A 23,198-nucleotide genomic window follows, 5' to 3' on the forward strand; every position below is an offset into this window, starting at 1 on the left:
ACACCCTCAGTGGGACTGTCACAGTTTACACTAGCTGAGGATCTGGCCCCACACATATTGTTCAAGCACCTTTTATGCTCTTAAACCAGTAATAATATCTGTTAGGTAACCTTACTAATCCCTTTGAGGAAGGATTTTCTTTACTGTACTGATGGCTGAACTGACTAAAGCTTTATATATAAGAGGCCTGATTTGTGCTACAAATGCTTCTCCTTTGATACCAGCAAATACAAGTTTCACTAGCACAAGCATCTTTTTCTGCAAGCATTTCCCAAATAAAATAGGCTATACCGGCAAAAGCACTTCTTTTTTTTTGCTCATATAGCTGCATCTACACAGAGGATTTTTGCACGTAGTGGAAGGCAATCTGTTTTAAATGGCACTTCAGAAGAGCATTGCTATCCCACAGAAGTTTCAAGGCTAGACCTGGAAGCATGCACTCCTGCCCTGTATCTGAAAGAGCTTTTTACAAGGTGGCCATTGTCATCTTGCTTTAAATACAGAGAAACCAAGAAATGTGGTTACAGGGATGGGTTGTGGGTACTGTGCTCGATCTGGGAATTTTTATTCATGCCCTTCTTTTGCTTCAGCTGAAATTATGCATCCCTAATCAGGCCGATTCCTCACTACCCGTAAATACTTTTAAAACAACTACAAAAGAATCAGTGGATGTTTCAGAAGGACCTTAGCTTTGTAAAAGGAAAAGTCCTATTGAAAATCAAGTAGGTAAATGACATTCTGAAAAAAAATTGGATGTTTTCTGAACTTGCAGAGGCAAACCTAACTCATGGGAAAAAACAGCAAGAGGTTCACTTGGCTCCTTTGCTCTGCCAGTGCCTCTTTAAGAGAAAACTGTCTGCTAACGGAGCTTTGTTCTTCCTAGGAGAGGCTCCTATTCCAAACAGCAGCTGGAAAAGAGGGTATAGCAGGCAAAAGCAAAGGACCTGGCCATCTGGGAATCCTTTTCTAAGGCAGGTACAGTGAGAATCTGGAAGATGAGTCACAGAGAAACGCTGAGCTGGTTTTAAACAGAGCCCTCAACAGGTCTGGAAGAGCACCTAATGAGTCCCAGCTCCTCGCACAGGTGTCAGGCAGGAGAAGGACATGGGGGCAGGCAGAAGGACTGGATTTCAGGGGCATGCCAACAGCCACAGCCACCCATTCCCGCTGCCCCTGTTCTCGGGCAGCTGCAGTCCCGCTCTGGGCTCCGTTACCTGGTGGTGCCACACGGGCAGCATGCCAGCTGATCTGTCCTCTTCTCGGCCCCTTCGTGCTCCAGGAAGGTTTGGACCCACGCTCCCAGGCTCTCTGTGTGACACAAAGTGTGTGTGCGTGGCTTGTCCCAGACAGGTCTCCGAACAACGCAGTGACTTTCGGCAAGTGGATGTGGTTCAGTTTCCAAAGTAAAGGGACCAAACACCGTCGGCTGGATACCCCATGCGATATTCAGAGGGTGTCCACTGCTTGTGGATGGCCCAGAAGCGCTCGTTTTCCCCGCACACTCTGTCCTCTGCAGTCCAAAGCCGTAGTCTTATAATCAAGCAGTGACTTCCTCTGAAGTTGCTTGTATTGACCTAAATAGGTTGGGGCGGGTGAGGACACACAGACAACATGAAAAAGCTGTGCTGGTTGCCCAACAAAGAAGTGTCTGCTTTGTGGTGAGCACTTTTAACATATAAGCACTTTTAACATACTGTTAAAGAACATGATTTTCATGTTTGCATTAGTTCACACCAAAAGCCTTGCAAAGTAGCAGAGTGAAAATAAAATCTGCATTTAAGTGGTAAACAAAACAGTTAAAATTTGACTTCTCATAATTTGAGTGCTACACACTAACGCAATGCATTTCAAAGTCAACTGGTGTATTTATTCTATACATCCAGCTGTGATGCATCTAACAGATCGGGAAAAGAAACACTAGGATGGAGCAACGTTAACATTAGCTGCCCTGAGAAAAATCAGTGATTATCAGGGAGTGGGGACAAGACAGAGAGGTCTCCCTCTAAATGTAAATAGATCTTAGAAGCAAAAAATGTCTGGCACCTTTGAAATGCTGGGGGTGGGGGAGTGTTATATGGGATACAGAAGCTCCAGCCATCTCCTGATGGACAATTGGTAGCACCTGATGAGCACCCAAACATAAGCAACTTTCTATTTTTCACAAGCAAGCAACACAATTTAAAGGAAGCATCTACAGCTGTAGGTCAGGCTGCAGCCAGAAGACCTGTGCTCTGTACCCCCTTTTCACCAGCTATATATTGAGTATAACAGCATTCAACCTTTCTAAATCGCTTTGAAACCAAGTGGAGAAAAGTAGCATACAGGAATTCATCCTCTTCACAGAGGCTGACATTAACAGCGTGGCCTTGGTACTGCCTGGCAAAAGTCATTTTCAGTCTATTCATACTTAAATTGCCCAAGCTTATTTCCTGTGAGAGTCTTTTGTTACAGCAAACCAGAACTACTATACCGTGCGTCTATTTGCACAAGAACAGTTGGAATTGGTTTTTAAAGATTATCGTGCTATGATTATGCAGTCACTGCTAGAGCTGGAGACAGAGCAGGAACCCAAGGAAGGTTTCTGTGACAGCACAGCTTACCCCAACTGCATCCTCGTCCACCAGTTCAAGGAAGGAGCATCTTCCCCTGGAGCTGAGCAGGAGGACCTTGCCACATTGAGGATCTCTGTCGATTCAACACAGCTGAAGAGGGGTCCCATGCGACCTGCTTGGCGCGTTTGGCCATCGCAGGCCTCTAGCATGCTTAGGCCATCTTGCCCAGTATGTGAGCCATGCTCACACGAGCCACACGCAAGCTCCTCTGCTCCCACCGATGTTTCAGTGCTATCAAATCATGAGGGGGCTTATTAACAGAAAGCTCCCAACTGCCTTCTGTCCTGCCCACACAGTATTTATGATTTTTCAGTCAGCACTGCCTGCCCCCTCATGAGGGAATAGCTTGACTCTGCCATGTGACTAAAACAAAATGGATGGTACGCTCTACAACCTAGGTGCTAAAATCTGCCATTCTGTGGTGCTAAGGGGCATAGTTTGGGAATGGGACTCAGGAGGATGGGTTGATGGTTAGATTTGGTGACCCTGAAGGTCTTTTCTAACTTGGATAATTCTATGATTCTTCCAGAATGCCTGAAAAGCACACACATGGTGACTTCAGCTATCCTTTCTGCTGAGACCACCGAGATGTCCCCTCAAAGATGTTTTAAGAATGAGGGAACATTTCAGTCCCCACTCACAGGCAGGTCCCATACTGCCTCCTTAGCCGTGGGGCAGCTTATTAGTAAAGAAAAACCCTTACACTTCTGCATAGCCCTTTGCCATTTCTGAGCAAGTCTCACCCCCTAACATTTACTGTTGTGGTTTAGGTCCTTACAGCAACATTATAGAAAATAAATCATAGTATGTTGAAATATTACTGTGAAATACGCTATTATACAAGGGTGAGAACAAACCACTGCTCTGGAGACAGCAAGAAGAGGAGCACATGGACCACATTAAGCAAACGTTGGGCCCACCAGAATTACGCAGGTACTGAAACTTTAGGAGGGTGCAGAGAAACAACAGGAAAGTGTATTGTTTTAGGGGTTTTTTGCTTAAAAGATGAGAGAGAGAGCCTAGGGGAGAGGAACGCATGAAAAAGAGGAGGATAAGCCCTTTTTTTTTTTTTTTTTGGCTACTCCAGATGGGGTTTTCCTCTGTTTAAATGCTGAAGGACAGAAAGATTTTAAATTAAAATCTTAATAAATATAGCCCTGAGGCTAGTAACATTATTACATCCAAGATGATTACAGCAACCAAGCCACAAAAGAAATATATATATATATATTTATTTGAAGCATAATAAGCCTCAATATTTAGTCAGGAGAAGGCTAGGCAGCTAACTGACTTCCAAAGTAGTGAATTTTGCATTCCGCTGTGCTAAAAGGATAAACCAACACTGTACTTATTTTGCAGGGCTTGGTTTCATTTCTGCACAAGATTGCATTATTACTGTTTCTACTTATATATAAATTACAATTGCTTAGATCACGTGCATAAGGGTTGGCAGGAGAGAAGCCCGAGTCTGCAATAAGTGATAGGAGATATGGAGATAATTAGTTAGCTTCCTTGTGAAAGAACAACTTGGTTCCTCCAGCTTGCTTGAGTGAACAACGTTTGCTCTCCTTGAGATATCTGCCTTTTTTCAATTGATTCTAATTTGAAGACAAGGTACCACAATTTATTTATTTTACTGTTTGTTTTAATTATGGGAATGTTTTAATAAAGGATACGGGGAAAATACAGGGATACAAAGAAGAGGATACAAGCTGATAAAGATGATTAAATCATAGAACGACTGCAGAGTGGGTCATGAAGTGTTATAATCCCCAACTCCCCTCTGCTTTCTGCCTCAATGTGTTAATGCATCACACTTTAGTACAGTGACACTTTCAGCCCTAGGTGGAAATTCACACATGATGAAGAGGTGGAGGAGGATTTCCAGATGGTCAGACCTCAGGGAGTGCGAAAAGGTGGGGGGAGGAAGGGAGAAACTGCTGAAGGAAATCGGACTTTGGTCACATCAGTAATTTCCAGCTGAAAAAGGAATATTAAAAAAAATCCCATACCAAAGCCAGGTGCATTCAGGTTTGGGTGTTGTGTATGGTAATTCCTCCCCACTGCTGGTCATGAAAGATGCCTTGGAACTATTGGCTTATCTGTGTGTAACAGTAGAAGGGGCGAGCTTTGTTTCCTTGGCCAAATTTCAACATGGGTACTAAAGCATCCCAACGTAGATCCGATTAGTTGCTCTATTCTCCACAGCTCCTCTTTACTAGAGGCTATTATAGAGCAGTACTTGCTCCGAACTGCGCATAAACTTTCCCTACAGCAGAGATTGCATTTGACTGCTGTGTGTCCTCTGGGGCCCTCTTCTGCAGGGCCACCTCCAAGTGCAGTGAAGGGCACTGAGAGAGGAAAAAATGCAAGGCCTGCAGCTAGTGGGTCCCCATCACACCCCAAAATAGGCCCCGCTTTCCCTTTGGGAGAGTACAAGGCAGCAGCTGCTATCACACAGCTGGACTTCTTTAAGGCTGCCTCATTTACTGTGGCCTTTTGGGGGGAACAGGAAAGTAGTCATGGTCCAGAGTTCAAGGGGTCTGGTCCTTCAGGATGAGAGGTGCTAGGACTGCATATGGAATTTGCAATGGATAGTACTTTGCACAGCCTTTTTCCAGCTGTCAGTGTCAGGGGACCTTTAGGGTAATCACTTATTTAGGCAATAGAGTGCCCCCTACAATGAGGAGAGAAAAAAAAAATAAATCTTCTCCTTAAAATAGTATAAAAGGTGATCATTGGATATGACGACTCTGACCGCAGTTCTGAAGGCTCTGCTTCACTTCTTAGGTGTTACTTGGATCAGAGCATTTCCCCTACCGCAAAATAGACACTAAGGATGCCAGTGGTGTGCAGTCATGATGGAAAGTAATGTTTTGTTGAATATCACCAGTATGATTGTACACTCTTTACCTGTATTTCCTGGATGGCAACAAAGTAAGTTGACCAGAGGATGATGAACTACTTGGACGAATGTCATGAGAAATGAGGCTGTTGCACACTGTTTACACTTTGGGGAAATGTTTGTTGAATGTCCACTCCCTGACACTCCCAGTACAAACCACATTGTGCACACAGGGTCAGGAAAAAGCTCAAGGAGACAGATGAAACTGCTTTGCTTTGTTCTGCTCCTGCTAGTGCAACTTTAAATCTGTGCTTTTAGCTGATGATGAATACCTCCAGCCATTAAATAACTTAAAATGTTAAAATCACTAATGTCATAGCAAAAGGTGAAGGAACATCAGGCACCTGTTGTGTCAGTGAGTCCCATCACGATATATTTAAGATGCCTAGGTGCCTGGACCCAGCTTTAGTGGCAGGCCCTGGGCCTCTGGACCTGTAAAGCCTGCAGCATCCATCTTGGGCTTAAGCCCCTTACCATGACTGAATGAACATCTCTGACTTTCTTCCCTAAAGGGCTCAGCGCAGCAGGTGTTTTCAGTCTGCCCACCTTCCAGATCAGGTGTCCAAAACTGCGGCAGTAAATATCATTCTTTTCTTCCCTTTTCCTAAAAGAGCTCAAGGTGGGTGGAGAGGATGGCAGCAAGCTATTTTTATTCATACCTTCATTTAGTCAGTAGCCCAACAGTTCACAATAGAAGAGCTGGGCTCAGTCCCCTTCTCTGCCTTACAGGAGTCCTGGGAAGCATGAAAACAAGTCAGGTTTCCTCAGGAAGAACATGATATAGGGTGATGCTGGGAGGGGGGCACCGGGGTGCTCTCCAAGCCTCCAGTTGCACCCGTACAGACCCAAGGGCATGTGTTGCCACTAGGTATGCTGTTCTGAGAGTCATGAGGTCAGACCCCCGCTGCAGCACGCAGCCAAAACATCCCCAAGTACCTCATGCCCATTAGAACAGCTTCCAGAGGACAGAGGCAGTCCCCTCCCTGGCACAGAGCACAACCCGGTGAGCACACTTCTGGGAGAGGAGACGTGCAGACTCCCTGGGGCAGAAGGGAATTGAGCCATGTGAAATTCCCTGTGCTCGACCCTAGCCTTTTGAGCACGGAGCAGTGTGTATACAAAACATGGCAGCGCTGCCAACCACCCTGCCTTTCCCTGACAAGAACGGACCCACGCTCTGTTCCTGGAGGAAAGCCAGGAGGGAGTCAAAATTGTGATGCCCAAGGGATGCTCAGCCCCTGAGCAAGGCAGACTTCAGAGGCAGCGTTCCCCATCACCTACTTGGGCAGCAAAGCAGCCTTTTGGATTTGGTGGCTGCCATTTTGAGGGTGTGCACAGCCCAGGGAGCTTCGCTACAGAACACAAAGATCCGGGGTTTCCAGTGGCTGCCAAGAATTGAAATCGCAACACTCTCCATGGTGGCACCCGAGCCTTTTTGTAAGGATGCTTTAACAGGGGAAGCATATTCCCTCAAACCAAAACATCACCGCAGTTGCCCTGAGAGCAGTCCACAAAGCAAGAGTAGATGGAGCTCCCCCACAGTTACCATGTGACAGACACCGTGCCATCTTGTCTGCCCTAAGAGCGGGCATTACAGGAGAGCACAGTTCACCAGTTCAAGGACCACACATTGCCAGGTGATGCTCTTCCTCTCTCCAAGTGGCAGGGCACAAACAAACTTGCAGGACTCAATCTGTAGCAGAATTGATCCCACTGTTACCTAGACAAGTTAAGTTACAGGGCTCAATTTGTTCATCAGTAGCTGTTAAAGAACAAAAAAGAATACAGATATAAGGCTGGATTTAGACAAGGCAAACACTCAGCTACATATTAAGGACTGAAAGTAAAAAAAAAAAAGTGATTGATAGCAGCTGATGGAAACCATTCATACAGCAGAAGTGGGAGAGCCAAAGAAAAGTGAGGTAAATGGGTAGAAGCAGAGCATTTGCCTGTAGCAGGACTGGTGCTGTTAACCATTACAGGCATGCAACAAGGAAAGAGTAAGCAGGTGTTTATCCTTTCTGCTCCTTGAAAAGGCAGGAAAGGTTCCCAACACCAGCCATGAACCCAGAGCAAGGCTACCGCCTCCTGCGGACCTCCAGGTCAGGCCTCTGTGGCACCCAAAATAGCTCTGAATTGCCCTAGTGCTGCCAGGCTATTCCACATGACAGAGGAACAGTGCCTAAGCTTTTTGGGAAAATAACATCACTCAGAGGCTTTAATCCCCATGACGAGCCCAGAAACATGGAGCAGAGGCCTGGTGACCGACTGCTAATCTCATGTCCTGGTTTCTCTACCAGACTCACGCAGCCCACAGAGACGGCACGAGGAACAGGCCAGCCTGGCACACAGCAAAAACTTCTTCATCTCACTATGGACTCCTAGACTCAACAGGTTATATTCTGGTATGGGGCTTCTGACACAAAAGCACAGGGAAAAGGCCTTCTAGCAGGAAACGCCTATCATCTTTAAACGTTTTTTTAAGCCAAAACTAACAGTCTTGCAGAGATACCCTTCCTGTCCCCAACCCCTCGGGTTAGCTCCCAGAACAAGAAGGACCCCACAGAGGAGGCTGCAACCACCAGAAGACCCTGCTGGCAGCAGTGCTTGCTGAATGCACCCCGCTTGCTGCAGGGGTGATCGTGCTGGCTGGCAGGAAAGGGTTACCAGAAGAGGTGGGGCCCTTTGGAAACAGGCCTGGATGCTGCAGAGCTTTTCACCTTTAGCTTCCTTCGTTTTTCCGCAGCTAGGTGCGGGCTGCCAGCCCATTCTAATTTCTCTGCTCGGGATGGATCCTCACTCCTCTGTTTAACAGAGTTCTGCCAGACTTTAAAAAACAGAAAAGTTAGAAATGGACAAAAAGTGAAGCACACATCCCTTTGTCACAAGCCTGCATTTCAAATGCTCCAAACCTATTTAATACCTTGGACTCTGCTAGATTTTTGTCTCATGATGAAGACTATTCCCTGGAACCTCTATCCCCTTTTCTTTCCAAAAAAGAACAAAAGATAAGTTTTAACTTGGTGTTGATGCAATATTCACCCCACCCAGAACAGTGTAACCAACTTTGAAAGCTCATGTAAAAAACATGAAGAGTAATTTTTACTTAGCTCTTGTTATGAACAATTCAGAGATAAGAAACAAGGCAAGACACGTCTCAGCTGCAAGTGTGAACATGATCTCAACACTGCAACATTTTCCTTGCCTGGCTAGAGATGGGTTGGCAGCATGAGGTAAATGAAGGTAGGTTACAGGTGACAAGAATGTAAAAAGCCTGTTATTAAGCTAGGTGTAAGCAGTCTTGAAACTTCATTAGGGCCAGGGAATTCAGCCCTGGACATTGCACCTGCTTGATTGTTCACTGAAAATTAATGTTAAACAAATGCTGTAAAGTTGAAACCAAGTTGGAGAGGATTCAGATGCACTTCTTCCTACCCTCTGACAGGGCAGTGGATGGAAAGAGGATGGTCTCACAGGCACATGTCATGCTGCTTTTCCTCTTTGAGGAGGGAAGCAAAGTCCTTTTCATCACAGCATTCCCAAGGTGTGCAGGGCAGGTTATTTGCTGTCCTCCAACTGTAGGTGTAAGCAGGAAGGAACTGCAGAACTGCAGCACAGTAAAGGTGCATTTGAGCGCTGACCTATTTTTGTTCATCTGCCATGGGAGAGACATGTGGAAACATTGTGGTTTGATGCGTTTGATTAAAAATATGCTAATGAATAAAGAAAATTAAGTGCATCCCTTGGGCTTCTGGCAAGCTGCCAAGACAGACACTGGGACCACCAACAGGGGGTCCTTATGGTTCAGCTTTTGCAAGTGTTCAGCTTCCAACGGCAGAAGACGGTGACCCAGCGGAAACAGGGCTTAAAGTTGAGTGTTTTGTGTGTCCTGCCTCCACTCCTCTCCAAATGCCACAATATTTGAAAATTTATGCCCCAGGTGCTGGAATCAACAAGCATAAGAACATCTTTGTTTGCATTTAAAAAAAAAAAAAAAATACTTCTACCATCATTGTTGCAGAAAGCAAGCTTGCAAACATGAAGCAAGTGCACTCAAAAGGCTTGGAAACAAAAAGACTGAAAGAGAACTCCAAGTTCATTTTCTAAAGCATCTCATTATTTCTAAACCAAACGTAGTTTTGGAGGCCTAACTTATGGTTTTCAAGCTCCTGAGGCAAAGCTGCAAATGTGGCCTTTATTCCCACGCAGGAGCAGCTCTGCCTGCCCTCCTCCCTCCATGCTGTTCAGGGAGGGGAAAGGGAAAAAAAAGCAAATCAAAACAACTCAACCAGGCACGGCATTACCCTCCGTTCCACAAGTGTTTGCTGCACTGCTGTCATCACTCAAATGGATTTACTCAAGGTACCACATTAGAAAGCTCTAACCTGGCTATGGGAATAGGCAAATCACCTGCTCTGCTACTGCTCCACAGGTAGGAAGCAGCTCTCATGAGCAAAGTCTGAGGTGTCCAGCTCTCCCAGCACTAATAATCCTTCTGCGGGTAGTGGTTCTTCCCATAATCTGATTCACTCTCCATTGTCCTGCAGTCTTCAGAGCTGGATCTGGGCAGCCAACCGTGCCTGGGGAAGCAAGTGCCTGTCACCTGGTGGCACTGCTCAGCACCTAGTTAGAGAGGAGACACCAGGAGGGAGAGGAGAGAAGGGCTCATGACTAGTTAAAGCTATCTGAACCTAAGTAGAACCATGAAGATTTGAAACCCTAGAAGCTGGGCTTGCACAGACTTTCTATAAAAAAATGAAATCTGAGGCCCTAGAGTGGAAGAGGTTCTCCCTCAGCCCTGCCCAGGGTGCTAACTAGAAGAGCTGCTGTATGTAAAACCAAACACCTAATCTACCCCGCAGGCATCTGTTCAGCAACCTAGTAGGTCTTGGTTTTCATAGCTCCACCTCCCAAGCAGGAAACAGTTTTTTAACTTCTGAATCCTGCAATTTTGGCCAAGGATCCTTTCGTCAGGGAGATTTGCATCTGGCTTGGACTGTTTCTCTCAGGTTTTCTTCAGCCTTTCTAAAACTGAAGAGCCAGACAAACTTTTCTGAGTAAAACCGTAGGCTATCTTGGGCAATGTTACCATGGTCGTTTTCATTTAGAAGCAAGAATTTGGCTATTTTTAAGATAATTGCTCCTTCCCCCAGTCCACAGTTGTTTTCCTTGTTTACATGTACAGCAGCATAATGCCGTCATTTTGCGGGGAGGGTAATCATGTTACAGAGCACTCTTACAGACCACAGGGTGAGAAACACTCATCTAAACAGCAAGTTCAGTTTGTTGTATGTGTTTTCCTTTTAAATAAAACCCAGTACTATTAAGCAGTAACTTTCCTCATCTCTTAGTGCTACATGTATGTACAAGTTTGTCCTTGAATTCTGGTATTTGGCCTATGAAGCCAACATGCATAAAGCCTCCGATAGCCTGAACACTAGACTTTAAAAACAAACTCTATAAACTCTGATTATATCGAAAACATGATTCTGCCTCAAAGCCAAGTAAAGCCCATTGGAAGGAACTTACTGTAAACACTGGAAATTAATCAACCTTATCAGGACAGTAACTGCAGAGCATAGGGTCCCAGTCATACCTCTGCATTTCACCTCTAACCCTGCTGGAGTTGCAAGGCTTAGGGGGGAGCTGGCATTTCCCTAGCAGATTCCATTCCCACAGCAGACACTAAGCAGTTTTAGTTAGTGTGGAGGGGAAACAGACTGGGGAGCAGGAAAAAAAAAAAAAAAAAAAAAAAAAAAAGGTTTTTAACAGGATATACCCACCCCCAAACTGAGGCTTTATGCTGCAAAGAAAAACCAGCATCTTTAGTTACCCCTAGAAACAAAATGTTTTGTGAAGTAATGCATAGTCCCCCAGAACAATAACTATTCTTTCTGGCATGCAAATCAGTGCTCAGTGAGCAGAACAAACTTACACTTGCAATGCAAACTGGTTTAATGCTATAGAAATTGTAAAGCCACCATCCTCGTGAGAAACTGCTGGTTCTGCTGCACACTAGAATGTTTAGGCAAGAGTTAATTTTGTGCTTGCATGCAAAAGGAAAACTTTAACTTAGAACAAGGTTTCCTACTGCACAAGAAAATCACATGGCAGAGCAAGAACAGAAGAATCTAGTTAGCAGGGATTTCTACATGTAATTCAGGTAGCAGATTAATAGCAGCGACTTGTAATCTCATCTGAGCATGCTGAATAGCCCCTCTCCATGGTAGAGCTTCTAACTTCTGAAGCCACAAGATGGAGCCAAGTTCTCAGGAAGAGGTGCCTGTGCCATCCCAGGAACTGGGAGAGCATTTAGCACACAGAAGAAACCACACTAGTTTCTGGTTCAGGCAGAGCACAAACAAGCACCAAGGCAGAAGTATGGGCAATCACTGCCTGGTTTGATGCTGCTGTAACCTAAGGGAGGCCTACTCCTCACAGCCATCCGACAGCATCTGAATAGAAGGGCCTCATTCTGGGCTTCAGGTACAGCTATGTAGTACTGTCCAGAAGCCTCTCCTGCCTCCTGAGTAACTTTTCACACTTGTCATGCTGAGAGTATTTTAAAATAGACTTCACTGGAAAGAAGAGCTACGTAAGCCACCATGTCAATCTGAAACAGAGGGCAAACATCAGGCAAGCATCACATAAGCGAGATTATTTAAACAGCTGTAATCCTTGGCCAGGAGTCACCAGCAAAGGGACGTGCCACTTCCAACTGGTATGGCAGTGGCAGTAGAAACTGCACCCAGCAGTGAGTTCACTGTGAACCCCATTTCTGTGCCATTCAGAATTCAGTGACGTGAACAGTGCAGTGAGTCTGTCTCGAACCAGAGGCATCTCTGCGGAAGTTTGTTCGTCACAAACCAACACAGAGTAGTCTCACATTCAAGACCAGGTATCAGCACTTCAACACAACATTGTTTGTTTAGTTATTTGCCCATCAAGATTGACCAAAAAGAGAGGAGAGGAACTCTGTTTACACTGTCAGTGCAAGCTGTCCTAGTTATGTTGTGGAAAGTTAGCCATGAACAATTCAAGCCACTGCAGGGGTGTAATTCTGAAATATATTAGACAGTTTCACCAGCACTGATGAGAGGATCCTCACTCACTTCTTCCTCCCCCCCTTCCTCACAGTGTGGAATATAATCATATTATAACTTTGATACAAGCAAAAGGTGAGTTCCAGAATCTGCAAGTCAATGGCTGCTTGGTTTAAGAATTTAGGAATCAGACTTGCTCATAAAATACTGTGAAAATCAATAACAAACAAATATGGTGCCTATTTTTTTTTTTATTATCAATAGTAATACAAATCAGTTGTATTAGCATGATAATGAAAAGTGACTTTTTATAGACATTAGAAATGTTTGTGCAAGTAAGAGACAAAGCTCTGAAGCTATGTAAGAAAAAAATAAGTTTACATTGTGTAGTATAACATACATGGTTTAGAGGCAATCTTATTAAATCTTGCAGTCACAATCACTTCCTCTATGCTAAACCTCTTTCTTGGTGTTAAGAGATAACACCTTCCCCTCCCAAGAGGAACACCTGCCATTTCCATGAAGTGTGGAGATCATGGTGAAAATCATAGCTTTTTTTGTTCCTCTTCCTTCTCCCAACTACAAAGTCAACAGGAGGTGAACATAGCAACATATGCTTATAGCAATTAAAGAAAGCTTCTGTCTACACACGCTCTGAGTTGAATTGATAAACAGTATCCTCTTTTTGACCAAAAATTGATAGGCCTGTCAGCCCCAAACCCTGGGTTAGCACTTTGGAAAGTTTTAAAAGGAAAAAAAAAAATCACAGTATTTACTCAGATGCATCCACCCTTCCCCCTACATTCCAGATTGCAGCTTTGTGCCTTAGACCCAAAGTATTCTTAAGCACTGTATTAGCCAGACAGGATTCAACTGCAACTTCAGATAGGTAATGTAGTGAAGTCTTACTGAAGATTAATGCCCACATCTTTCTTCATCAAACCTAGGGTTTACCTAGAAATTGCAGTAAAAGGTCAGCCTGTACAGAACGCATAGCACAAGTCACTGAAGATGCTCTTCATGCTGTATCTGTACTCTCATCTATAGACACCCTTCTCTAACCAGGAAAAGAGAAGCCGGCTCTCACACTCCTGGAATTTAGCCTGCTTTTTGAAATGGAACTTTATATAGTGACTTACGCCCTGTTACAATGGGAATTTGTCTCCTACATACTTGTTTGCTCAGATCCAAAGGAAGACTAGAACACTTGAATACCCACAACCTGGCCAGATACAGAAGATTACATACTGCAGTAAACAGCTCCCTGACTTTACATCAAACCCTTATGCAAGAATAACATCTGACAGCACACTTGCACTGAAGCATTCAAGTCTCGCATGACCTCCAGTCTCAAATATCCAGTTACTTGCCTACAGCCATGCTCTAAGAAGGTCATGAAAAGACTACTAGAATATATCAGCTTCAACGCAGCCTTCAACTGCTTCAGCTACACAGCATGGCAATCAGGCAGCCACACACATCCCTTGCCAAAGTTCTCCCGGTTTGATGTACCGGAGCTGTAAGTACTCATTTGGGTAAAAGCCAAAGCTCCCTTTATTCTGCTTACAGGAAAACCCAAATTTAAAGGCAGCATTTCTCCACACGACTTTTTATTCATTCCAGTCAACCCACCTGATACCAATGTGTACTGATGTCCAGTGAAGCACAACTGAAAGTCATTCAAACACCCTCAAATTGCATTGCCCCCATTTGGGAGAACATACATTCGGACACCTCCACCATATGAGGTGGATGCAGCAGGATTCCAGTCCAGGAGAGCTGTTTTACTGCCTTTCTGGTGCAAGTCAAAGCTTGTTACCCACTGTTACCACGTAGTCAAGGTAGCTGCCTTGTTTACCATGTTCTCCGCTATAACTGGAAAGTTAAATCAAAGTTTATCAGAAGTACAGAAGAGGATACCATAGAGCTGCTGTATTTAGGCTATGCCTAGCATTTCTGGTAAAGGTTACAAGCACAGAACACTGAAGAGATGCAGTATCAAGTCATGAAACAGCAAGCACCATTTTCAAGTAAGTCCACCTTAGTGGTGGAGCTTTATCTGTTGAAAAAAGTAACCCAAGTGAAAAGAGCACGCAAACCGTACAGACAGCCATAGGAGACAGACTGTTCTGAATAGAAATTCATCTGCCCTATCAAATACTGTCACGTATTTTATGATTAAAGAGATCAAAGGTCAAGGCATGCGAGTCACTTGAGTTACCACAGCTTAGCTGGTTATTGTGAGCTTTGCCAAGTTCATTATTCATATAGCAAGGAAAGCTTATTCAGTTTTGTTAGATACTTTTTGCAATCCACCTCAGAGGGGCTTGACCTAGTTAAGCTTGCAGTGCAAACTCAACTGTTGTTTATCCTTTAGATTAATTAACGACTTAACCCGTAGGCCTCAACTAAAACCAAACCTGAGTGGTCTGCTTCCAAAGCAGACATTGATATGCTGTAGGCACAGTGTGCATTCAGAAATGGATTTGATCCACGGAAGTTCAAGAGGAAACTTCGTTCCAAGCATTACAGCTCCAAGTGTCCCATTAGGTGTTTAGATTTCAGACAGATACTGCTCAAGTGGTTCTGTAAGCCACCAGGCTCCTACAGCCTCTGCCTCACAACTCTATTGTTAAGTTGGCTTTGTGATACCAACCATGGCACTACAAGAAATATTTCCAGAACTGGTAACCATTCTTTCTGTGCACAGAAGGTAACGTTAACAGACAAGGAATTCAACTTGACATGAACAAAGATTACAGCACCTTTTATTTAGTACATTTTCCCCAATCCAATGAGTTGCCTGACATGTTAGACTAATTATGGAAGATGATGAGTTTGTGGTAAGTCCCTGTAAAACCTCAGACCAGAAGTTCTGATATCTAACATTTTTCCTCCATAGTTCAGACACTGAATGCACAAGAGCAATCTAGTACATGTTAAAAATGTTTTCCATCTTCAAATTACAGTATGAAGTACAGAACAGTATTTACCACTCTTTTACCTCAAGAAAAAAATATTTGTTAATTTAGTGCTGCAGTGTGCTTCATTGAACAACCACATAGCATTATCCTTTCACCAAGGGTGTTTAAGCATCTAGTTAAAAAGCAAGGTACAGTCACTACTTTTCAAGTCTGTCTACTCCTTCAAAATGGAAGATATCCATAATTCATTGTGAGACTCTACAAACAGAAGAGACAGTTACTTTCTACAACAGTGACAGAAGTATTTTTTTGGCAACTGCACTCAATTTAAACTGCATCAGAAAACACAGTTCAGTCAGCTGACAAGAGAACCTGCTAAGAAATGACTTCTCTTCCATTTTTAGGCTGGTTTTTGTTGACTAAAACATGACCACCATTGCATAACTGACAGCAAAACTCAACATGCATCTCCATGTGCTAGGTTGCTGTGCATCAGAAACAGTACATATAAAATTAAGTGAGTAACAGATGTGGCAACTGCTTAACTCCATTTGCTTTCTGCAACCGTGCAAATAATCACTGAGAGGTAGCATGTATGCCTCACCTACTCCAACTCATGACTGTGTTGTGACCCACCCTTACTCGAGGTCTGTTTTCAATAAGACATGGAATGGATGCAGATGTTCCCACTTTTCCATCATGATCGTGGATTTAATATAAACAAAACACGTGAACATTGATTTTCACTGTTCCAGTACTAAGGGGAATGATGACCAATGTAGAATGAGTGCAATCGTGTCTAGCCACAAAACATGGAAGAAACCCAGGACAACATTTCTAGGAGACTGTGACAACACTATTCCTTTTGAAGAAAGGCTTGAGTCATTTTCTCACCCCATACCACTAATTTAAGGATGAGAAGATGGACCAGCGGGGAATGCATCTGACCAGTATTTAAATATCATAGTTTTTATTACCTAAATAAGTCTGAAGTGAGTCCATAGGCTTGATTCATGAATGCTGTATTGACTAAACAGAACATGGAAGAAACTTTGTTTTGAGTTGACTCAAGTGTCAGTTGCTATTTAAGTGGAGTGTAGGAAGGAAACAAGCAGATTTCAGCATAAGAAATCAGTGACCACTAACAGAAGATGGAGACTCAAACTCTTACCAGTTGTCATCTGGCTTTTCTGCCGTTTGCAACATCAGTAGGGCAACAGTGAAAAATTGTTTGAACCTGAACAGCTGCGTTTCTTAAGGCCAGTAGAGGTTCAAGAGAAACATTCTGAGAGACATTAACGTAAACCAGGAAGTTAATACGAAAAGAACTTTGTATAACCGCACAGAATGATTGTAGTTCTGAAATTCAGCATGTTTCTAGTTCTGAAAGACACTAGGAAGACAGAGCCCATTTCAGTCTACATAGGCATAGGTTTTGTTGGATACCAGAAATGGTTTCAAAGTTCTGTTTTCACATTTTGAAGGTATGATATGCAAAGCAAGAGATAAGGGAGTCAATACAGACTTCCTTTCATGAATCCAGCCCTATATCCTTAGTGGTATCTTATCCATGCCACCTGTAGATAGATATTTACAGTTCCCAAGCATCACAGTAAGCAGCATCTTTCTTTAAAGCTTTTCTTGTTCTTGCCACTTTTCTTGCCATTCTTGTCTTTGTTTTCAGACATTTTCTTTGCTCTGATTTCTCGCATTAAATCAAAGAATACCTAAGGGGGGAAAATAAAGAAAGATTAATCAAGTTCTGTCACCTGAAGGCAGATAGTTGCTGCCCAATACAGTAGCCCATAAAAGACATAGCACAACACAGTATCTAACAGCAGAATTGAATCTGGACATATACCCCAGTGACAGACTCAACAGCAAAATTATAGTATCTGAAGCAGCAGCAAAGAAGCAAGACTGTTCTATAATTCTATCTTAACTGGCTCCCAAATCATTCAGCAGCCCAGTTTTAAGAGCTTTTTATTGAATGTTGTTCTTGCACAAAAGTAGCATTCAGAGCTCATGGTAATATTTGTCTGTGCCCTAGAAACATTTCCAGACAAATCACTTGCATTAGCCAAAGTATTTAGTTCAGTTCTTTCCATGTAGTTATACGAGCACACACACCGCTGCATAATATTCTGCCTGTTTTATAATTTAAAAGAGCTACAGCATTCACGTGACAGTATCAGGTACAGAAAATTCTCAGACTTTTCTATATGAAAGATGCAGAGATTTTTACTAAGAACTTTAGATGACTTTACCCCTGCAAGTCTCTTGCATGAGTACATACCGTGTAAGATGTAATAGCTGTTTCACAGTACAGAATTACTAGGAAAAAAATTAACAAGTATAGGACAAGAACTGTGTTCTTCCATAGAGTTATTCTTTTTAAGGGGACCTATACAGGTCTTTTACACTTGGAAACAAGAACACGTTATGATCAGAAATAGAATAGCTTAACATTCATAACCCTCTTATAGGAAAGTTTTATTCTGCTACAGTGTCCATGCAGAACCATCACAAAGGCTGGTAACTTATCTTAACAGACAAGAGTGTTTATGCAGAGGATAAGCGTATGTGTCACATAAGCTACCCAGGAGCTAGGAGAGGTCTGTAACACCATGCTAGTGTGATCTAGACATACAACTATATTTCTGTTAATATCCAGTAGTCTGACTTTCTAGTAACAGCACGTTAAAGAATGCTTTTTGACCAAGTTTAAGTTATGGTATGTCCTTTATAAGGAAGATATCTGAAGAGTTGTCTCAATCCCTTTGTCTCTTAAAGAGTCTGTCTCTAAATACACCGTTTTAATAAACAATTCGATAATAGAAGCTTTTTATTTATGTAAGTTGTGGACCAACAATATTTCTGTTAGCAAGCTAACAAACTGTTGACAACACCTTCACCCTTAGAGTTCAGCTAGCTGCCAACATCCTTTGGTCAAGCAGAAAGCTGCTTACAAGTTGTAATCTTGAAACAAACGCAGAATACCAAACTATCATCAGAGTCCTTAGGGGCCCAACAGTAAATTTCCAGTTATCTTCTGTGGACTAGTGAAGTCCACAGTGAAGAAAAAGGACACCATCTTCAAGAACCCCCCTAACTACATATCATGAAGAGGTTTGAAACTATTTTTCCTACAGGGTGAACACTCAGTCTTAACTCATCTCTCATCCAGAATACCCCAACAATGTTTAATTAAGAAACAAGCTGCAGAAACATGTCATGATTATCCTAGACCAGGGTGTACAAGTCAAAAAAGGTCAGGGACGCTGAAGGAAGAGTTCCTGTCAATTCAGAACAGTCTTGGCAAAACACGAGAATCAAGCTTTACCATTAGCCACAGCTCACAGCTTTGTGAGGAAGGGGGGGGAAGAGTTTATAAGCACCTATAGCTAACAGACCTTGTTGGAAAGCTGATTCAAGTACCAACACTTAAAACAAGGCAGTAGTATTACCTTGTACTGGCCTCTAGCTCGTCTGAGCTATGTATTTACTTCTATGTACATATTCTAGTAAATTAGTTCATTTCTAATAACCTATGCTTTCAGAGATTCAACTGTGGATTTGCTTTTGTTCCAGCCAGAATTAAGAATTCATCACTCAGCTATTAAACAACCCATATCAATCTAACTCTAGCAGAAGCAAGTAATTTGTCTTACCTTATCTACATTTGCTCTAGTTTTGGCAGAAGTCTCCACGTACTGCACACCCCATTCCTCTGCCTTACTTCTAGCCTCTTCTACAGGCACTTGTCTGCGCTCTTCCAAATCAGATTTGTTTCCTACTACCAGTAAAGGGATTTTATCCTCTTCGGCCTTCACACGCAGGATCTGTTCCCTAATGCACCAGGTATTCAAAAATAAGAACATGTGTTAGTGGTAGCAACAGAAACACCTACGCTTTACACAGTGGATCATGTGGCCTGCACATTATTTGGTGTTTACAACAGTACTTAAGTCATTCCCAACAGTTGAACATGCACTTTAAATGATTCCAAGTTTAATATACTAATGCCACAGGCTTTACACTAAGCAAATCCTCACGTTTTCAGGAAGGCTGTTATTCCTTTTTGCTGGAAATTTTGCTACCCAGGGTCTAAAAGAAAAGTTGTGTGGTAGAAAACAACTCACAACAGGAGTTCACAACTGAATGAGGAAAAAAGTGCAAGTACAATATTTGCCAAATTTCACTAAGCATTCAGCCGCTGCCCTCAGGTTCCAACCTGCATCCCACCTCAATACAGGTCCAGGTAACAAAGCTTTGCCAAAGCAGTAGGTTGAGAACATCATGAGTAGCTGGCAAGGATATTATTCTTAATGGCTACTTAAGCCTTGCACAAAGGAGAAAGTTGATTAATAATACCGAACTAAAGGGCTAGCATATCTTTCAAACAAAGCCATCTAGAAAAAAAGTGAACCATCAGAATTAACCTTGCTATCCTGTATCATCCAAAAAGGACCTATCAGCATCTGGGAAAGGAGACAGAGCAATGCTGCATGTCCACCTCAAAGCCTGTGCTGTTACTGGAACAAAACACGTTGAGACCAGACTGATATGTGTTGCTGTCCATCTAGGATTCTGGAAGAACTGTACCAGTGTGTACTTATTTTTAGACTATTTTTAATTTTATTTTTAGTTATTTTCTTCTTGAAGAACGTTTTTTCAAGCAGCCAATTCTTACATATGAGCTTAATAAATAATGAAATTAGTTAAATGGAGTATTTAGTTTTCTTCCAAACCATTAAAAAGTAGAGGATTCTCCAGCCCAGATCTTCCAGGCCCTTCTTGCTCACCTTGAGGGCCAGCACTGCCTTTTTATTGTTTTGACATTCTGGAATCTTGAACCAACACATGGTTAACCTAGTTAAAGAAGTCTTACAAAAAACAGACTGCCAAGATAAGCACTCCTTCTCATCCAAAGCCTTAAGCCTTGGGTGTACCCTTACATTTCAGTTAAGCACACAAGCCAAGAGGCAGGCTAGGTACTTCCAGGAAGTTTCTAATTTTTTATTTTTTTTTATTTTTTTTTTTTTTAACTGTTTTTGAATGTTATCTGACTTTTTCTCCATCTGTCACTAAGACGAGTCTAGCCTGAAGTCTAGCCTGAACACTCAGTTTCAAATCCTACAACACTTGAACTGCTTTGCGCCTTTAAGTAATCCAAACAGAGCATATCAAGCAGAACAGCTCTAGCGTGTTCCCTATGACCACCACCTTTGTAAAGCCTAGCAAAAGTCAAAGTATGTGATGTATGAACAACATTTTTGTACCTTTTAGGAGATTATGCAGTCCACTATTACTGTTGGAACTATATAATACATTAAGAACCTGGACTAAAAGTCCTAGAGTGCAAGGAGAATTTGCTATAGCTTTAAAAAAAAGTCTACCTAGCTTAGCACCAGCACTTACGTTTCCAATTATCTGTTAATCTTGCATCACTAAAACAAAATTAACATAAACCAGACTGATAAAGAGCTTTTCATCTGGCAAAGAATTCCTAACATGTTCCCTGTGTTGTGGCAAGTTTTACTTCAAGTTGCACAGATGTCTGAGGGAATCTCTGGATTATCTTTTGCTAATAGCTGTTGCCTCAATGTAGAAGAGCCAGAACACTTGCCCTGAAGAACCTAGATACATGAGCTCTGAGACCAGAACACTGGATTAAAACCCTTTTTTCTTATACACTACACAAGTGGTTTCTGTGCTCAGTCTGGTGCTGATTTTTGCATTAGAACTACTAATCCTGAGAACAAAAATGGAAGCATTTACTACCACTGTGCGTCTTTCTAGGAATACGTCTGCCTACAATAGTACTGCTTGGCTGCCAACCCTTGTTTGGCATCAATCCATACCTGAGAGTGGAGTCTAATCCTTCCTTTCCTTAGAGCACCTGCTTCTAGCAGTAAGCAACAGAGTCTGAAACCTGGCCAAAAGGCAGACTTAATTCCAGAAGTACTGCTCTAAGATAATTAAACTCCACATCCACAAAGACTGAAAATTGGCTTGAATACATACGTTTTAGGAGTCCAAGAATCTGTTATTTGTCTGAAGTTGCTGCTGGCATAATGTACTCACAAGTTGAAGGCATGAAGACAACTATAGCCAGAGGCTAGGTACAGTGGTTTTAGTTACCAGTTACTGAGAGCAAAATCATTGTATTGCCACTTTTATTGACCAAATGATAAAGGGTAAAGGACAAAGGTAGATTTTAAAAGCAGTTGTCAGAGGAGTATCCCCCCCACCTGGAAGAGGAATTACTTACCGAAACTCTGCTGTTGCTGTGAAGGATTCATGTTCTGTTATTGAGAAGACAAGAAGAAACCCTTCCCCACTGCGAAAATAGTTGTCTCTGATGGCTGCATAATCCTCCTGTCCTGCTGTATCCAGAATGTCTATCTGAACTTCTTCACCATCCAGAACTACTTTCTTTCTGTAGCTGTCAGCCTTGGTAGGTTCATAGTCTTCTACAAACTGAAGGAGATGAGAAGGATTAGTGTTTAGTATTACTGTCACATGGTCTCAATATTTGTTCATGCCTACCCTGTCATTTTGGTGACACTTGAAGTCCTGAAAGCCTTGCCATAATTCAGTCAGATACAAAGTTCCACTGTCTTTTTTTTCTTCCTAGTTTTACTATAAAAAGCAATTAAGTACTTAATACATCTAAGAGCTGGCCCACCTAGTCAAGAGAAATGATCTTGATAAATAAAATTATTGAATTTCAGCACAATTTAAGGGTCAATGATGCAGAATAAGCTATCAGCTTATAAACTGGTTGCATTATCTAGATCTCCTCCTTCAAGGATAAAGTATTTCTGAGTGCACTTCACTTGACTGTATAGCTAACCAAAGCTTCAGTAGGTGTAGATGACAGCATCCAACTGTTGAACATGAAAAGCTGCTCTATAATTATACAGTCATGTAGTTTAGTATATAATACTGATTGGACCCACAAAGCCACTGAGTTAAAATTGTGGTTCTGTGCTAACAGCACAGGTTCACCATAGGTTCCTTACGTTTCCAATTCCTTTTTCTCAACCTTGAAGCACAACAAAAGGCTGCACCATGACCCTGAGATCAGGCTGACTGGGTTTCTCTAATGACCATGCTAGAAGAGGTACAAGCAGGAAGTTCACACCCTCGAGCTGGCATCACCACAGATTTCTTTATGCCAAACTCAAGCCAGAGACCAGTCTCCAGCAAGCCAGCTGATGCCCTGGGTTATCTCAGTGTAGGTACCACAACAGTGCCTATACCATCTCTCCCCATAGATTAAGCCTGTTCAGATACTCACATTGCTACAGTATGATTGGACAGCCTGAAAATAAATGCTAACTCCTGAATTACAGGGTCAGGCACTCATTCACATATGAATTTGGACTGTCTGATCTAGTATATCTTCCTGTATATCACTACTGAAGAACTCATTCTCTAAGCATGCTTACTTCTCCATCTGGCTCAGAGTAAGCCAGAATGCTTATTTTTGACTTCAACCTTAACTGGCCTAAAAGAAACAGCAACAAAATTAGTTTCAAAGGCAATTGCTAGCTACCTCTGCAAACACTCAGACTAGCCACTTCGCATTCTGCACATCTTTTGAAGACTTTTTCCCCCCCCTTGAAAAGCACCAATTTTGTCACCCTTGGTCCCCAGAGGTTATGCTTTGTCTATTCCTATGTTCTACTCTGGCCACTCAAGTCAC

At 42.6% G+C, this 23,198-nt stretch overlaps 1 protein-coding gene across 4 annotated transcripts in view; it reads right to left on the bottom strand.

Moving 5' to 3' along the window:
- Positions 1–15,312: 15,312 nt before the first annotated feature.
- RALB (RAS like proto-oncogene B) overlaps positions 15,313–23,198 on the bottom strand; it is a 44,958-nt gene continuing 37,072 nt past the window's right edge. For all 4 annotated transcript variants that reach the window (XM_084523260.1, XM_084523259.1, XM_084523261.1 and 1 more), the window contains 3 exons: positions 21,759–21,967; positions 19,156–19,333; positions 15,313–17,211 (listed from right to left, as the gene is read on the bottom strand). In XM_084523260.1, the coding sequence (XP_084379386.1) occupies positions 17,092–17,211; positions 19,156–19,333; positions 21,759–21,967 (507 nt within the window). In that variant the 3' untranslated portion in view covers positions 15,313–17,091. The remainder of the gene's footprint in view (positions 17,212–19,155; positions 19,334–21,758; positions 21,968–23,198) is intronic.

The sequence above is a fragment of the Aythya ferina genome, assembly GCF_964211825.1.
Source record: "Aythya ferina genome assembly, chromosome: 6".
NCBI lineage: Eukaryota > Metazoa > Chordata > Aves > Anseriformes > Anatidae > Aythya > Aythya ferina.